At 42.1% G+C, this 19226-nt stretch overlaps 1 protein-coding gene across 6 annotated transcripts in view; it reads right to left on the bottom strand.

Moving 5' to 3' along the window:
* Positions 1 to 19226, bottom strand: part of Map4k3 (mitogen-activated protein kinase kinase kinase kinase 3) — a 156327-nt gene that overhangs the window by 75837 nt on the left and 61264 nt on the right. For 5 of the 6 annotated variants that reach the window (XM_085833253.1, XM_021186158.3, XM_085833254.1 and 2 more), the window contains exons 3-7: positions 14082 to 14172; positions 5915 to 5979; positions 4466 to 4521; positions 3795 to 3842; positions 969 to 1011 (exon numbers count right to left, since the gene is read on the bottom strand). In XM_085833253.1, the coding sequence (XP_085689379.1) occupies positions 969 to 1011; positions 3795 to 3842; positions 4466 to 4521; positions 5915 to 5979; positions 14082 to 14172 (303 nt within the window). Of the gene's footprint in view, positions 1 to 968; positions 1012 to 3794; positions 3843 to 4465; positions 4522 to 5914; positions 5980 to 13376; positions 13699 to 14081; positions 14173 to 19226 lie in introns of all 6 variants that reach the window. The other variant, XM_085833256.1, reaches the window with a different exon arrangement.

Here is a 19226-nt window from a genome sequence, read left to right as displayed (position 1 = left end):
AGTGCATTTAAGCCTTCTAAACCTATCCTAAGAGAAGGAAGGTATAGAACGCTGCTACGGACGCAGGTGCTCATAGAAACTGCTCAGTAAGCAGGCCTCCGAGGGCCAGCACTGAGCCCTTCCTGCTTCTCTCACTGACAGGCTGCGGAGGAAAACTATCTCGTATGTCAATGATGAGATACATGTTTTCAATCTGATTAGCCTGACAGTAGGCCGTAGTTGAAAGCAGTTTTATTTGTCTGTCTGTCTGTCTGTACCGTGCAGCTGGGGCCAAACCCAGAGCCTGGTACATTCTGGGCAAAGGCTCCCACCGAGCTAACACCCAGAGCACTACTATCATTTTATAAAACAAATGAATTGAATGTCTGAAATTTGGTTTGTCCTAATTGTTCCATGTGTCATTACTTTCTTGTCACCAGTTATTAAAGTTACTTTATTGAATACTTGTTCTGTTTAAACTCATGCTAAGTCATTACTGGTTTTGCACTTTGTTTTAATCATACCTTGCAAGTTACTGTTTGACATAAAGCAACAGTTAGCATCTAAAATATACTCTTATATCAGTAATAGCATGGTTGCTTTTTAAAGCTGAAAACATGATGTAGGATTTTTTGGAGTTTCTACATTTTTAATTTTTTTGGTCCTCATTTCAATTTTATACAGATTTTCTACTAGAAGCCCAATCTCTGGGTTTAGAGGTGAAAGAGTTACCAATGCATATTATTTCATGATTTCTTTGCAAAAATCTGTTTATTATGAAGTAAGTTTATGCTTCCTTAGGGTAAGGAAAGTCAGAGAGAGACTGGCTCAGCAATAAAATCTGTACTGAAAAACAAATATGTCATCCCTAGAGATGGATGAGCTAGGACCTGCGACTTGTAGTCCTGGAAAACAAAACCAAACCCAAGCCAACTACATTTTAGAAAAGACCTGTGAGTGTAAGTGTGATGGAATTTTGATTAACTTACCTAGTTTCACATGACCATTATCCGTTAGTAGAATGTTAGCGCCCTTCAAAGTGAGAACATTTCAGTTGAGTGGGAAACAGACATTTTATTAGGTGAAACATATAATATTTAATACATATTAAATAACCACAGCCTTAGACTTAGAAATACTTAAATATAAAAAAAAAAGTGTTCAATTAAAACGTTACATAATTGTAGGAAACACTGCTGTCCACTCTTTAGGTCATTTCACCGATGTGCTGCCTTTTAAAGGGCTCCTTGCTAACACAGTATGACTGCTAACACAGTTCCTAAATGCCACTTCCTGGCTGATGGCACACCATTGCTACATTAGAATGTTATTTTAAACCAGCCCTTCAATGGCTCTGATTATACTTTAAAAGCTTTTTTTCTGGGACTCACCAGGGCTTGCATGTGACTGCCCTGCTTCTCGGGAGGCGAGGCTTTCTACCCTAATGGCTTTCTTGGTCAAGAGTTTAAGTCGGCTATCACCTCAATCACAGCTGTGGGTCCAGAACTGCTCCACACAACTTTTATGTGAGTAAGCCAAGGTCTGGTGTGATTACAATGTGGGGAAAGTTCTTGGAATCCCTACCTCTAACAAGAGAAAGACTAGCAGCAGAGTAGAAGGGAAACGAAGGAGAATTCGAAACACCAAGAATGCCATCCATGCAATGAGCTGCACCCACACATAACACCACTGACCTATGGGATCATGGGAAAGGGAGAAATTCTACAGGGCCACATCAGGGCTTTTCGTGTCACCTTTTCCCTAGCCAGACTTCTACTATGTTGTCTCCCCACTGTCAGGATGATTCTTAGAAGTTACAACTTCCGTCACTGCGCATACACATCACAGCTCCTGACCTATCTGTTCTTTCCTCTACTCACCCCTCTCTGAGAGGCGACTGACTGCCGCCAGCCACTTAGGTTCTGGTGCAGTGGTGAACAGGTTGTTGGTGGATGTAGGTGAGAAAGAAGGAACAAAGGATTATCCCTGGCCCAACAAAAGATTCAAAGTCAGGCAGGACCTTGAAGACAGAGCATGGAAAGGAAGTCCTCTGAAAGCTGAGGTCCCAATGAAGTAAGGATGGACAGCCACACTGAAATCCAGGACAGGGACACTCTAGGGAGAAGGGACATCAAACACAAAGACCTAGAACCAGAAAAGACCTTAAAAAACTTCCAGCAACAGAAAATTCAGTGTGGCTGAGACATACTGAGCAAGTCAGAAGAGGACACATGGGAGGCAAGCTCAGAGAACTCGTGCAGGGGCTGGGGTATGCAGAACCTTGCTGGCCGTGGTGCAAGCACCTGCATTTCTCAGTGACTACTACAGGAAATCAATGGAGCTGATTGATAAGCAGGGGAGTAACATGGTGTGACTTTGAAAGGCCACTCTGTTTGTCAAACACAACGGTAACTATAGAAGCACTCAAGACCAGAAGCAGTGAGAGCAGGAAGAAGGCTACCAGAGAGATGTAGGTGAGACAGCATGAGGGAGGAGGCTTAGACAAGGGTGGAGATAGGCTAAGCAGATGGCCAGAATTTACTCAAACTAAAGGCTGGCATGAGTCCTTGTACAACAGAGCACAAAATTACCCAGACAATCCTATCACCTATGAAACCTTCCTTAATAATATAATACAAATATTATATTCTCCAAAATGGCCTCATCCTTCACTTCGTATTTCTGTTCATACTCTTCAGTTTGGAGAGCGTGCCACTCTTTACTTCTGACAAAACCTACCAGTCCTTCCCAGTCCCATTCGGCTACCCTGACCTCCACAGACGCTCATCTACCTTTGAAGTACAAACCCTTTCCTTTGCCTTTGAAGTGGCTTACAGAAAATACCCAAGGCAGTTCTGCGAGTCTGCTCACATCCCAGGGGACAGTAGTGTGCGGGTTTACAGGCGGTTCTCTGAGGACAGAGGCCAGGGCTTGCGTCAGGAACTAGGAAAGCAGCATGAATCACCTCCCCCCTTACAAGGCTAATAGGCTGTGTGCTAGAAAAACTTGAGAAAATAAGAGAGGGAGAGAATTGAATAAGGAAATAAAGGGAGGGAAAAATCAATAAAAGAACGAACCATTTGATTGAAGAGCTGAAGAGTGCAGTGTCGCTAGAAACACCACCAAGAATCCTGACTGAGCTTGTCCAGAGCACACTGCTCTGTTCCGAGAGCCCGAGAGGAGAGCACAGAAGGTGTCAGGGTTTACCTCAGCCTCCCAGGTACATTGCTAACATCATCTTACATCACCACTGAGATACATTTCCTGAGGAGTGACAAACTTAGTAGAAGATCCAGTAAGCACACAATTCACTGTGAGCTCATGGATCTATGGATGTAATTTGTATTTGATGAACAGTTACAAATGAGCTTTAAAAAACCTATTACAACCCTAATCCAGCCAGGTGTGGTAGTGCTCATGAATTCTAATTCCAGCTCTCAGGAGACAGAGACAAAGGGAGAAGGAATTCAAGTATATTCTCAGCTACATGGTGAGTCTGAGGACAGCCTGATCTGTGACACCATGTCTCAAAACACCTCCAAACCAAAACCAAATGAGCAACTCCAAAAAAACCCACTGAAACCGCACACTTTAGAAAGGTAGACTTTATTGTATGTGACCCTGACTCAACAATGCTACTCTAAAAATGTAGTGAAACTTATCATACATCACTCAGGTTCATTATTATATTTCAGGTAGCAAACTCATCATGTAGAATGAGCTAAAGAAGTCTGCTCAGCGATTAATCTAGAGAATTTACAAGTGAAAAGCAGGTTATTTAAAAGGGAAAAACAGGACAAAACTAGAATGTGTACCTTTATATCTCTGTGCATTTTTCCTTTACTGTGAAGGTAATACAACCCCTAGAGTTTCAAAATAAAAATAGAAAAATCAGCAAGATTTATCACACAGCACACTGAATAATAGTAGTCACTCTTTATTCACGCTATAGAGAACCCGGTAGTAAGAGTCGGCTCATTATAATAAAGTTTTACAGAAGGCAATAGAGTCAAGAGAAAGATAAAGAAAGCTCAGGTAGAACCACTGATATTTCTAAAATAACATTTAGTAAACTCTGTAAATAATTTGAACTTTTAAAGGGTATATTTCACTAAAATCAGAATGAATTTCAATTCTTCTGAGTTACTGAGCAAGCCCTTCTCTGTCATTAAGAGAACTATACAGACCCAGAGTGCTTGAATTCTAGGTTATACTATAATCATTACACTAATAGTATTTAATTGTAAAAGCAGCTTGTATTTGTAACAATTCTTAAATGCACTAAGGACCAGATGTAAGTTAGTACAGAGCACTTATTCAGCATGTGTGAGGCCATGGGTTCAATCCTAGCACCACAGAAACTAAATACACCTAAGTAAAAGAATAAAACCGTATTAAAGCTTTCAAACTAGATTATCTTGTCTCTTAACAGTAATATATACTAAGTAAACATTTAGTAAAGAATATTAGTTTAGGTTTGACTCGCCTGTAGAGTTTCTCTGCTAACATAGGCAATCTGCAGTTCTGAAAGGGGTCCAGTTACTGTAAGAGAAGAAAGAAATGACTGTTAGCATGGTTAAGTAGCACGTGTTTTCCAGTAAGTGACCAAGTTTATAAATCCCATTAAGAATAGACTCAACATACCTAAACAATTCAACTCAACTCAATGCCAAAAAGGCAGAGATTTTATTATAATTCTTTCTAAACGTGACATGCTCACTGTTGTATCTCCAGTGTTTAGAACAGTGCCTATCATGTTTATAAACAACTGAACAACTAAAATGATTATATTTTTATTTTATACCTTGCTGATATGATATTCATAGATAAAAAGTTTAGTCTCTAATCTGTAAGTTGATTTTATACAGACATTTTATTTAATACACAATCTTCAACTTACTGTGGGTCATGTTCTGGATAAATCCATTTTACACTGACAATATTTTAGATCAAAAATGAACTTCATATGTCAACATACAACATCACAGCTAAGCAGCCATAGACACCATAAAGTATCAGTTTTTATTTCAGGGTCTTGTTGCTCAGTGGGATCTGGAGCCTGCTACTACTGTCTAATCATATGAGCAACAGTGCATATATGATAACTAAACATGGATAGCCTGGTCAAAGTTCAAATTCAAAATTTGGCATATGGTATGCACTGAGTGTATAAGCCTTCCACTCCATTGCTAAGTCAAAAGCCTGTAAGTTAAACCAGTGTAGATTTACACGTACTACATACAAATGTGCAAAAACTAACTCGGCACACACACGGTTCTGAAACCTGCCCCTTCACAATCACAGACATTTCCCTACAGCAATAACAAACCTTAATTATTTTTATCATAGTTGTAATGCAAACTGCACTGAGAGATCGCCTCCTGTCCTGGCTTGGGCTGGCCCCAGCTCTTTAATGGGGAGAGAGAGACCCGGCAAGAGTAAGAGGTTAAACACACTGCACCCGAGAAGAGCTGGAAGGTGATGCATCTTCAACAGAGGCCACTGCTGTTCCTCTCCCATATACAAATGCCCATGGGAGGAAAGCTCCACGCAGACAAAGTTCAACTGAAACTTCCAGGCGACTGCAGTTTCCCTGGTCAGTTTCTGCTTGGTGTTGGTTAAGTCTCCAGGTTGATGGTGCTGTCTCTGCTCTGTCATTAGGCTACCCAAGGTGTTTCTGTTGGATGCTGTAAAGTCGTGATTTGATGCTATGCGGTCTACTTGAAGCTTCTATTTACCTGCTACTTGCTACCTGTTCTTTACTTTTGTTTGCTGTATACTTAATGACTTCACTCACTAAAACCAAAGTACAGCTGTCATAGATTAGTCTCTGGATGCACAGAACTACACACCTAGTTATCTCCTGTGTGTGCATTTGCTATGGTTTCAGTATATGTTCCTCTAATTTGTGTATACAAAGCAAGTCTGGACTCACCATGATATATGTCCTGTAAAGAGCCACCTCCACAGAATTCCATGCAAATCCAAAGTTTATCTCGCCTGTGAAAAGACAAGTCGTGCATTACGTCTTCAGATGAAAATGCTTCTTGATAGTACCGATGAGCTATGATACTGAAATGCTACAAATGCAGCATGCTATCTTCTTAGAAAGCAACGCGTCCCTGAGTGAATGATTCACTTCACCGCTGTCATCCAACCCCAGGTTCACTACTTAAGACACCATTTATGGAATAGAAAGCTGTCGTTAGGCACACTCAGAAGGAGCCTCCCTTTAGTTAAAAACTTCCTGTTCCAGCCTTCATCCATTTACCCAGATTTAGCACAGAAAATGCCAATCTGTCCCAAACATGTCACTTTGATAGCACTCTTTTTGTTTGTTGTTTTGAGACAGGGGTTTTCTGTATAGTCTTGGCTGTCCTAGAACTCACTCTGCAGATCAGCTTGGCCTTGAACTCAGAGATCTGCCTGCACCTGCCTACCAAGTGTTGAGATTAAAAGGTGTGCCATCACTGCCCAGCTTGACAGCACTCTTAACCAACAAACAGATGTAGATGTTACCCTCCAATGAATACTCCAGAATAACATGTCCAGAGTCTATAAAACTGTTGCTCATATAGTATTACTCACTCACAGCCCAAGATGGTATAATCATGCAATGATAGAAGAAATAGTTAGCAAAGTTGTACAGTTGTCTGGGGCAGAGATGGGATAGGGAGTCTCTGGATTTGGTAAACTCTAACTGTTCTAAGGATGAACGAATGTATGACTGAATGAAATAACAAACCAATTAGATCAGAGGCTAGGAAAATATGGCCCCTGACCCACATCTAGTCCACTGTCCTGAAACAATAAATAATTAAATGGCTGGGGGAGAGCAGGAGAACATATTAACATGTGACAATGGTGGGACACTTAGCGTCATAAAGTTCATCAGAATCCAGTTATACTCGTTCACTTACACACTGTGTAAGCTGTCCTCATATCAGGACAGAAAATTTGAGTAGCTGTGACAGAGGTCATACCACTCACAAAGCCTCCAATTTCATTACATGGGTTCTTGACAGGCTCGTATCAGGTATTTTCTCCCATGCAGAAACGAAAGCACTTGAAATTACAGTAGGGGCTGCTAGGGAAGGTGAGAGATCCAGAGATGAGCGGGGGGGGGGGGGGGGGGATAGTGAGGATGGGCAGGGCCTACGCAAGCTTTGTGCATGTATCATGGAATATCACAACTGTCTTATCACAGCTGGCTACCATCACTGTGATGAAACACTGCGCCCAAAGCAACTTGGGGAGGAAAGGGTTTGTTTGGCTTCCATCTCACATCACTGTTCATCACTGAAGGAAGTCAGGACAGGAGTTCAAACAGGCAGGGACTGGAGGTAGGAGCTGATGTAGAGGCTACAGGTCTTCCCTTCCCACATTAATCACTAACAAAGTACCCTACAGGCTTGCCTATAGCCTAATCCTATAGAGGTTATTTCCTCAATCGAGACTCCCTACTCTCAAAGGACTCTAGCTTCTGTCAAACTGACATCAAACTAGCCAGCACAACAGGGAAACTTAATAATTTATACAAATAATATACATTTATATTTGTAATTATAACTTTTACAACTAAATAATAGTTATACAAATAGTAATATACATTTATATTTTTTAGTTAGTAATAGTTACAGGCATCTAATTTATAAAGAAAAACTTGCTGAATTTGGATTATGTAGTATGAGACATCTGGGATGAAAATGTCTTGGCAAATCAAGGAAGGTCTTGTAAGGAGACAACATTTAAATTGGGTCTTGCCGTTCAAGTAGGAATTCACCAGGGAGAGACAGAGATGAGCCTGGGCAAAAGAATGAAACTGGAAAGAAGATACCACATTTGAGAGACCGGCTAATAAAACACATGCTACCTGAAGAGACAATGACCACAGATGGAGCTAGAATAGGCTGGGGTCACACTGTAAAGCAATTCTTGGGTATGGACCCCTCAGTACCTGGATAATTTTTAGTTTATCAACATCTCTTAGAAAATTAAAACCAAGCGCTGTTCTGATGCTACATGAACAGTGCATTAAAAAGCAAAGCTGTTGGTATGAATAGGGAGTCAAATATGGTGGTGTGTGGGGCAGCAGACCCTGCCACCAGGCAGAACTGGTAAAGTTGTAGCAAAAGCTCAGAACCCCAATAAAACTCATAATTAAGAACGGCAAGAGCTTGAGCTCCCAGTCAGGTTTCTATCCAGGAGCTTGTGACAACAACACCCCACTAGGAGGACCATGACAATCAGTCATGTAGGGACAACATCTCAAGTCCTTCCCCATGCAAACGGGGGTTCCTAACTTCTCAGGCTGAGCCAATGGGAAGATCTACTAGATCCCACCCCATCCCAAAAATGTTTATAAGGTTCTTCTCCACAGGGAATAAAGTGATGAGTTATTTCACCAAAGATCATCTGAGGGTGCCTGTCTTACTGAACTGTAACAGTCCAGGGAACAGTTTTCTCTCAGAGGCATTGTGTAAGCATCTGGCCACCTGTCACCAACTCTGGGGGTAGGGCGGCGTACCACTTTCATTGACCGTAACACGGTCAATGAAACACCATATACCATTTCTTTTATTAATGCAGGTACCTTGGTCATTCTGGCCATGCCCAAGCCCCACGAGATCTTTTATTCCCCAAGCCAGGCTAAGGAGTTTCTGGCTTGCTATGCACCAGTAAACGGACCAGCAGGGGTGGGTGGGTTAGGCAGACCTAAGCATTGGCTTGGTTATGTACGATAGACCATGTGGCATACAGCAACCTCATGAGCTACCAGGATGGAAACATCAGATAGGCTGACAGTGTGGAGTAGCAAGGTTCCATGTTCTAAGGTATGGCTGAAGAAAGGAAAGCCCCAAAGAGATCAGAAACCACTTAAGACTGACAGTTTACCATGTGCCTTATGAATAAAATGGGTAGACTAGCACCATGGCTAATGTATATATTCCTTCTGTTGTTTCTGATACAGTACATGTCAACAAATATATATACCCACAGAAATATCAACTGCTGCCCAGTAGCCATGTTTTTAGAGCATAGTTGACTATGCTCTTATTCAAAATGCAGGAGGCAATTGGCTCAGTGGTTAAAAGCACTTGTGCCTAATTGAGAGCACAGGTTCAATTCCCAGCACCCATGTATCTATCGGGTCACAACTGTCTATAATTCCAGTCCCAGGGGATCTATGACCTCTGAGGGCACTGGACACGTATGTGGTACACATACATACATACAGGCAAAGTACTCAAGCATGTTAAATAATAAGATTTAAAAATTAAAAAAAGTGAGAGGGGCACTTCCAACTAGAAGTCACTACACTAACATGTTTTAAATTCTCCATGGAACCCAACACCTATCAGCGTCAATGAAACACCATATTCCGTTTCCTTTATTAATGCAGGTACGTTGAACAAGTATGTGAAGACCAGAGGACAAACGTGGGTGTAAGCCTTGGGGATAAGGTCAACGTCATTTGAGACAGGGTCTCTCATTGACCTTGAGCTTCCAATTAACTAGAAAGCCCAGGCGATTCTCCTGTCTCTGAATCCTTATCACTGAAAGTATAAGTTAGCTAACAGGCCTGGTATTTTTATGTCTGTCTCAAGGGCTGGAGTCAGGTCATTGTGATTGCAAGCCAACTGAGTTATTCTGCCATTCCTGGACTTCCAGATATATTCTGATTATCAATTCTTTGTTGGATCAATATCTAACAAAGATGTCTCTATCTGCAGGTTGATCTTTACTTATATTATAATTTACAGTCATTTAAATCACCTTAAATTATTCCAAGAACTCAATGTAAACTATAAAATGTGAAGTCATTACCTTTTCTTTTGTAAGAATAAGAACATCCCAATGAGATGGGCTGATTTGGTTTTGCTTTCCACAAAGGCCAGGTTGGCTGCCACTTTTAAGTGCTCGCTGATGACACAATTAATAATTTATTCACGACGTTTGCTGAGGAAAAGCTGACATTTGATTTGATTGTAGTTTTTAGAAGTCATCTTTCTTCCTTTTGTAAGTTAATCATTATCTCTAATCTTCAATGTCCCCTCTATTTGAGAAAGGACATCTACGGACAGTGGATGACAATCACGTCTGCCGAGTGTTCAGGGCGAGCTTACGTAAATCTAAAGCTTAGATTCACTGAAGGCGTCGAGCTGCCTTGTAATCACCTACTCACCTGTCAATGCTGCAGCTCCATTGCAGTAATGCTTTTCCTGCCCTGTCCAGTGTGAAAACAGTTCTCCACAGCAGAGAAATGAACTGGAGACCAGTTGTCTGCTGTCTTTCCAGTTCACTGCCACTGTCTTCCACTTAAAAGGCTACATTCTCTGTTTCATCTTACTTAAATACAGTGTTAATTTACTTTATGCAGTGACTTTTTAGTTTATACAGGCAAAGAAAAAATATGGACCATATATGCTGATACTACTTAAAGATGCTAAACATGCTTAACATTTATCACACTCCATTTGGTTAAAATCCGTTATTATAAAAATAAATAAAGCTTGAATAGTCAGAATGTCTTAGAAAAATGACTCCATCTGCTCGCAAATGTCTCCATTGTGATGATAACTCTGCAGTGCAGCAGGTCACCGCTGAGCCATCTGTTCAACAGGACTGGGGCTAAGCCAATGGGCCCATTTGACTCAGGTCAACAAATTATATGGGTCTTTGTGGCTAGGCATCTAAATTAAAATAAAAGTAACCACAAGATCAATGTTAAATGAGCCAGTATTGATGTCTTGCCTCAATAAATGTTTAGAAGCCTTCTCTTATTTTGTAAAATTTCCTTACTCAAAAATAAATAAATAAATAAATAAATAAATAAATAAATAAAATAAAAGTAAATGTGTGCCACTACTTTAATCTCCAGGCTGATGTTTATAAGAATTTATAGGGAAACAATGTTCTAACAACTATTACATTGATCTCAAAGTCTTATTCCTAAAACATATTTTTTCATCTTCCCACATACCACAGATTTAACAACAATAAACTCTGTGTGGTTTATACATTGTTCACACAGGAAAATAAAAGTGTGACCAGAACCACTTGGACGTGGTCCTGCTGCTGGAACAGCACACTCAGCTGCTTCTCCCTGGGAGAGGCCTCTGTCCAGCAATCCCTGCACCACTGCATTCACAAAGTGATTCAACTTCATCTTAAGTCACCAGTGTGAAACTACAAAGGTCAACGAGCACTAGATATTTTCATATGGGCTAATTCACTCAGAGTCAAATTTGAAATCCTGATTCATTTTAAAATAGATGCTCAAAAGCATAAGGGCAGGTGTCCCACCCAGTGTCCTTTCCTTAGGGACTAGAAAGCGATCCGTTTACTCTAGCATCCCTCAGTACAGCCTCAAGTTCTCCAAAGTCCCAATGCCCTTGCAATCTGAACACACAAGCAGAAAACCGATGAGACCCAAATGAAGTGTAAGGCGTGCCAAGGCATCAGTCTGACGCTCAGGGCTGATCTCAGTGATACGGTGTGGCTGTGTTCACACTGGGGACAGGCGAGGGAAGGATCTACACAAAGAACTCTATTGCCTTCTCCACTCTCCGGTATCTAGTAAGTTTCAAAATCAAAGGTAACTGTAGACTAACAGTGACAACTTTAGTCTTTTTATGTCTAAAAAAAAGTTAGAAGGACCTGGGAGTTAAATTATCCTTGGCTCTAATGGGGTTAAAGGATAAGTCTTTGGTGTTTTTTTTTTTTTTTTAAAGAGAAACACAAATATTCAGAAAATATGCATTAAATATGCAGCATGCTATTAGTTAATCTAAGTCACCAGAGGAAAGCTTAGCCTGTGTGGACCTTGTTGGACTTCGCACCAATGCTTCATCTTGTTGAGAACATCAAGTACTCAGCACTACGGGGAACTCAGTCAGGATCTCTTCATGAAGTGAGTGTAGACAGCCTGCTATAAAGTGGGTTCTAGACCTTAAATATTCACTACGCATCTACTAAGAAAACTGGTGGGCCGCTCCTGATCCCTCGGGGCAGGTCGTTAAACCACATCTCACTTCTGCATCTTTTTGTCAAATACTGTTATAATACACAGTAATAGCAACACCAGAAGAACCTGTGACAATATTTGGGAGGGGGGTGCATCCAAACCCCTTTGCTTGACCTTTATAAAATGAGCTGGCTGCATTTGGAGCTGGGTAGTACTGCGGGCCAAAGAGGCCTCAGTGAGGGAACAGGCAGAGCCAGGCTTACATCCTGCCAGGAACAAGCAACTGAGCCTCAAGAAGAAAGGATTCTATTACGTCCTGATTTCTCATCTCTGAAAGAGCGGGCTGCACGACAAGATCTCTCTGTGCTTTCCAGCTTGAACACAATATAAACCTAATTCTTAGGATTCCATGGCTCCTCTTTGGTCCAAGTCCATACTTAATCAGGAATAAAGACTACAGAAAGGAAGGAAGGGCTGTTGTTCTTTTACTCTTCTGTCTGCTTTCAGGTCGTCGTTGCATCGACATTAGCAATGCCAATGGTGGAACTGTCACCTGTCTAAAGCAGCATCCTCACATTACATTCCCACAGCATTAAAGGAACATAGTTGTATTTTTTAAAATGACCCTAACTTTATTTTAAATTTGGTCCAGGGTGGGGCAGAATTCACTATAATCTTTACATTTGGATAGGAATAAAACAGAAGCAAACTTGGTGCTAGACCTTTCCAAGCACCTTGTTGGTAAGCTGGACATAACATGTACTAAGGCTCGCTGCTTAAGGTGTTAAAATGATCACCGAGGCACTGATATGGTCTGAGGACAGTGCTGGCAGCGGCGTTAACATTCAGTGAATGTCATACTTTCCATTCCACCTGTTCTTAGGTCTAGTCCTCATCGGTACCCATTCCACAGGTGTTGTCACCTCCATGTTACTGAGGAGGAAATGGGGACACTAAGTGACTAAAAAATCTGCCATAACTCACATGTTAACTACCGATGGAAGCCAGGATTCTGACCTTTCCACTAAGGGTATTGAATAAGTAGCTTTGGCTTCGTATGTTGTACACTGCTTGACAAACAGGATTTAAGACCCATGTCCCAGGGAAGCACAACAGCTCTCCTTACAAGACTAGCCTGCCCTAGGAAGCAACAGGCAAAAAAGGCGTTTTGGATTGGCGCTTTTTACTGTATCTGGAATCAATCACTAAGTACCATAAACTTAACTGATTTTAGGAGACTGTTTCTCAGGCCCATACAGTAACTGCCCTGCTGAGCCTACTCCCCACCAGATGGACAGGTGCTGAGACAGACTTCCTGCGCTGCTAATGAACCACTCCTTGTTAAAAGTACCATCACATGACAGTTAAGAATGCAAGCAGGACTGTGCACTGACCCACCCCTGTTCCTCTGCCATCGCGTCTAACCTACCGTGCCTCTCACAACTACAGTGAGGAGAAGGGCTGGTCTGGTTTGTTGCATAAACTGAGGATACAGGAACAGAACTCCAGGCTCCTCTATCTCTTCTGCTCAGCAGTGTTCTGCATGTGGGTCATGTGAGAACAGAGCCTGTAACAGGCATCCTGGCCTCCCCCAGTAACATCGGCAAACATTCTCTACTCTTCCTGGTAGAGGACTTTAAGAAGCAATGAGGTCACGGTGTCACAGAAGTGAGAGGAGCCAGGCAGGTCTAGGGGAATCTTCCACAGCACTAAGAACATAGCCAGAGGTTCACTTTGGAATCTGGAAAAGCCTGTCATGGAAATAATTATAGTTCTAGTCTTTTGAACAAAATGAAGCAAAAGAAAGAGGCCAGAAGCACAAAACACTAAAAACAAATAAACAAAACATTAAGAAAAAAATTCTCGGGGGAGAGATGCTCCTGACTGAATTCTTTTAAGCCCAAGAGAAAGGGGCAGCAGCTTGTGTATTTAGAGGCAGCTTCCTCAATGAAACCACACCCAGAATTCCCAAGTCACATGCGGATGACACTGTTACAGAAGTACCATGATAGGTCACGTGTGAAAAGATTCTGTCTTCTAAGCAAGAATCATGAATCACTGCAAGGCGCGAGTCAATTTTATGGTTAGGTGATGGAACCACTATTGTTTTTCAAAAGGGAAATGAACAGTGTACCTGAGATAGCTTCCAAAATAAGCAACAATGTTTGGGTGTTTGCAGTCTTTCATCATAATGATTTCTTGCTGTACAACCGCAAAGTCTTCTCCTAGGACACAAAGCAAGCATGTTGGACAGTCAATAGGTAAAATGTTCATTTACTTTAAAGCACGTGAAAGTAATTATACTTACAATTAACTATGACACAGCTAATGAATCTTATATCCAGCACAACCAATGCCTTAATGGCATTACTTTTAACAACCATTTCAGCCCCGGCTTGAGGAGCACTGTACCTCGGTGAGAAAGAAGTACAGATGCAACTTCTGAGCCCTGAGTCTGTTCTCACAAAGCACTGGACAAATTACTTAGCTCTGTCCTAATTTCCTGCTCAGTAAAATAACCTCACAGGAATGAATGAGTTACTACCTTCAAAATGGCCGGCAGGGTAATTTCCATATGAACATTTCCTGCTAATACAGCACACCTTAGGGCATTGTTATAGGAAATACACATTACAAAAACGGTCCTCACTAGGAATACCCATTGCTTCCCTCTGTTACTAAACAACATTTGGCTGGTTGTGGTGGCACACACCTGTGTATAGGCTGGAAAGGAAGAGGCAAGAGAATCATTAAATAACGCTGAATAAAAATTCAACATAAAGACGTGATCCTTTTTAAAGTTAGAGAAAGACCATTGGCCAGCCAGTGTGTGAGCTCTGCAGCGCTGGAAGGCCCACACAGCGTGAGTTAAGGTGAGTCCTGTACGTAAGCATCTCCACTTGGCCTTTCCCAACGGCGTCAGGCTAGGAAACATTCCATCTATACCCGGCCAGGCTATTGGTCAGTCATCCGCCCTACCCCCTTCTTGGCCAAATTCTTCAAAATAAAACCTGGCAACCTTAGGGTGCCATCACAGGGTGGGATGTTCAAAGAGTAACCTGTCAGGGAGACACAGAAGTGCAGCGAGGGGTTGTGAACCAGAGACACAGTAGAAAGGAACAAAGGGGAGTGAGTGCTCACCATGAAGCCAAAGCAACTCAATTTGTAGTATTACAACCACAGACAGCTCAATTAGTGACGCATGTAGCTGTCAGAGTAAGAAGTCCTGACATTTCCGGCTGTGGCGTCTTCCTATTGTAAATGCAGCTGAGACCTGAAGTGGCCTAGTCAGGAACCATGCCAACCCCGACTCAACTGCACCCCACCGGAGTCCTAATTACAATGGGAGAAGTAGTGGGGAAGACAGAGTTCTCAAGACCTTAATTTAGCTTGTGTGTGCAAAACCACAAGTCCCTGGAAGGAGGAGAGGGAAGTCTCAAAACTACACACGACTGAGTCTCCTTAAGTTCCCTTCACACTCTATGGGATCCCAAGAGGAAACTGAAATAGTCATCATAAGACTATGGGACTGGAACCGAGATCCATGGATACGTGAAATACTTTGCAGGATCTGTCCACTGCTTTTTCACCTGTCCTAGAATATTACTGACTGCAGTCAAATGCAAGAGCTATACATGGTCAAGGTTGAGCTAGTCAGCAGAGCATGTGACTTTTAGTAGCTGAAGCTCTTTTTCTGGGGTAGCCTAAGAGTCATTAGTGGTCATCACAGAAGAATGCTGATCTGTACAGGGATGGTACTTGTGGAATAACTGAAGGACAAGTGAGCCTTACCTCCTCTGCTAAGATGCACATATACCTGTGTAAGACCAGGTCTCCTGGATCATAGAGCCACCTTAGCAAGGCCTTCTCTTCTCTACTAACTATAACAAGCTTCCTGTGCAGTCATCTCCACATACATCACACCTGCTTCCATTTTCACCAGGACACAGTCCTCTAGGACAGGACCAGGCCTAACTCATTTCCATGTCCTCAGCATCTGACCCCTGAGTGCATATGACCCTCATATCAGTTGAACACCAGCACCAGGGTTAGGTTTTAGTAACAACTGCCATGGCTTCTACACTGAGCCATTTACTCTTCCTTTTCTATCAGTGGCTTTAAGCTTTCAGCAATGTTTCCTAGGAAGTACTATTGATCCAACCATAGATTTCCTCTCCTCCAAGTCAACCTCCAAGTCAATTGTGAGCAACAAGTTAACTCCTACATTTCAAAATCCCAAAAAAGCGTCCATACATTCACTTTCTAGAGGTAACTGGAGTGAGTAAATTTAGGTAGGAAGAAAGGAAATACAGATTAATACATTAGTAACCCAAAGGAGTTGAGTAGCTGACTCAGAAGGCTTTCCTCAGTTTGTATGAAAGTCCAAAGATACAAGAACAAGGAGAAATTCCTAATGCACTTAGCTGTGGCACCAAAGAGTACATAGTTAAATCAGATAGCCTTCTAAAACGCTTTCAATTCTACACTAGTTTTGAATAACATTTTTAGCTATTAATTGAATTTACATTCAGAAGGTGCACCCCTCCCCAAAACCTCTGAGATAAACAGGCAAGTCGACAAGTAGAGTATATATGAATGAATTGAGGATTAGGGGAAAAGCGGCTGGAGAGATGGCTTAGTGGTTAAGAGCACTGACTGCTCTTCCAAAGGTCCTGAGTTCAATTCCCAGCAACCACATGGTGGCTCACCATCATGTAATGAGATCTCATCTGTAATCTCATCTGTAATGAGATCTGACACCCTCTGCTGGTGTGTCTGAAGACAGCTACAATGTACTTATTTATAGTAATAAATAAATCTTTAAAAAAAGAATTAGGAGAAAAAAGGTCATGTGAGGTTCTCAGAATACAGTATGCCTGAAGTAGTCAATAAATGTTAACTATAGTTAACAGATGAAAATTCAGTGATAGTCCCTGGGGATTTTTGTCCCAGAAACTGGTGAATGTTACATGACAAAAGGGCTTGCAGGTATGATACAAGCAATGACCCTAAGATGGAAGAGCATCCTGACCATTCAGGTGAGTCACACTGGAGACAACATGACACCTGCAGCAGGGCACCACACCACAGGATCTGGAGTGGAGCGAGGGGTCAAGAGTTTGGGATGTTGCTCCAGAAGCTGGAAAAGGCAAGAAAGCAGATTTGCCTTTAGAAAATCAGGACTGACATACAAACCATGGGACAGCTAGGGGGGAAAAAAACCACACACATCTAATCAAAGGCCCTTTCACAGGGATGCCAACGTTACACAAGAGGGAAATGACAGTCTTTACAGCAAATGGTTCTGAGAGAACTGGATATCCACATGCCAAAAATGAAACAGCACTCTGCATGGATAGAGACAAAAATGACTCAGAAAAGGCTTAAAACTTAAATGCAAGACCAGAAACTATCAAGTTCCTCTGACAAACAAGGAAAAACATTTGTAACACTGGTCTTAGCAAATGATATCAGGAACAAGACCCAAAACACAAACAACAACAACAACAACAACAACCAGTGAGAGTAGGTCACATCCAACCTCTGTGTGAAACAGAGACAGAAAGGGCTTCCTAGACTGTGGAGGCAAACACTGGCAGACAATCCAGCTGCTAAGAGGAAAAGATCTGTAGTCTACCCGCCTGGTAAGGGGTTACTGTCTAAAATACAAGAAGCAAACAAACAACTCCATTAAAACTGAATCAAGAGTGAAGGGGTCATGTTATCTTCATATGATGTACAGAAGTCAAACATTTTATGTGATCTAAAAATACATACAATTTTCACTTATCATTTTTTAATGTTTGAAATTACAAATAAGCTAAGAATATCAAGAAATTGGACCCCTTGGGCATGGTTGATAAACATATGAAACTGTACAGCTGCTATGGGGTAAGGGGAGCCCACAAGAGAAGATACTCGGACGTAGTTTATAGTCAACTGAAAGCCTTCATTCCAGCTGGGTGGGCGACACTCAGGTATTTGGGTGTTTGGTATTAGTCTCTATGTACTTGGTCCCCATTTTAAGAGCTATAGCTTGGATGAAAAAGCATCCTGGTAGTTGGGAACCAAGGAATACCATAAAGTCACATCAAACAACAAACCTCACACAAGGCTTGCTGGCTACCTGTGCTCCATTTAAGCAGCAGAAGAGAACTAGGCAGAACACAGGGTTTATATCAGGCTTCTTTGTTGGGGGTGGGGGTGGGTGGAACTTTCCAGTGTGGTTTGGGATTAGAGGGATTATGTTGGCCTGATGTTGAGGCCAATTTGGGGATTGGTGGGATTTTTTCCTGTAGGGTGGGACTTGGCTACTCTCATGCCTTGGGGCTGGGAACAGCAGTTAAAGCTGTTAGGGAGGTCTGGGGGTTTTGGGGGAGACACACACACACACAGCTATGTGTGCGCCTTGATAGTTTAAAAGGTTTACAGTTCATAAAGTATACAAAGTTTACAAGGGGAGTGCCTGCCCACCACAGGGAATGTTTTCCTCACCAGGGAGTATCTGGCCACTTAAGCTGGCATGAAAAGCTATCAGTCTTGGCTGACCTCACCTTACTGCCAATACTAGCCTAAGGGTTGATTCTTACTCTGACTGGGCTAACCATGGACCCTGCATCCCCAACTGCATGGCCAACTACATCACAGAGAATAAACTCAGTTAAGCTACTGGTCCCCTATCCCTGCTAGAACATGACTCAGTGCTATAGAACCAATGGGGAATGTGACAGGGCAAGACAGTGCAGAGGCTCCTGCACAGAGAATTACCAAGCTCTCTAGGAACTGGAGGTCAAGATGCCCCAGCTGAGGTAGCTTCTGCTAAACTGCCTGTGCAGAGCCCCCTCCTGCTAACCACTTATCTTAGCCTCTGCAAACTACCAGCTTCTGCGGAGGCCCTCGGAAGCTGCCGAGCGAGATGTCCGGACACGCTTTTTGGCCTTTTTTTTTTTTTTTTTTTTTTTGAGGACCCGAACACCTGAGTGAAGTCCAAGTCACCTGGAATAAAGATTTTCAATTGCTATAAATTGTGTCTGAGGTCATCTCTGGTAGGCTCCCTGCAACACTATGGAAAACAATTCTAAGGTTTCCCCACATTAGATCCATAGGATACTGCAATCCTGCTTTTTAGGAAATACTCAGAAGATAGGGAACATGTTCTGAGTACATGCACAGCCTCCTCTTTACTGCAGTAGCGTTCACAGTAACTACGAGGTAGCAACCATCCTAATATCAGCTGCCAAATAAATGGCGAGGGAGATGCGACACATACACAGCATTA

Source organism: Mus caroli, unplaced genomic scaffold (genome assembly GCF_978045245.1).
Source record: "Mus caroli unplaced genomic scaffold, Mus_caroli_1 scaffold_18, whole genome shotgun sequence".
NCBI lineage: Eukaryota > Metazoa > Chordata > Mammalia > Rodentia > Muridae > Mus > Mus caroli.
The sequence above is the reverse complement of the archived record's forward strand: the minus strand, read 5'-3'. Positions and strand labels throughout refer to the sequence as shown.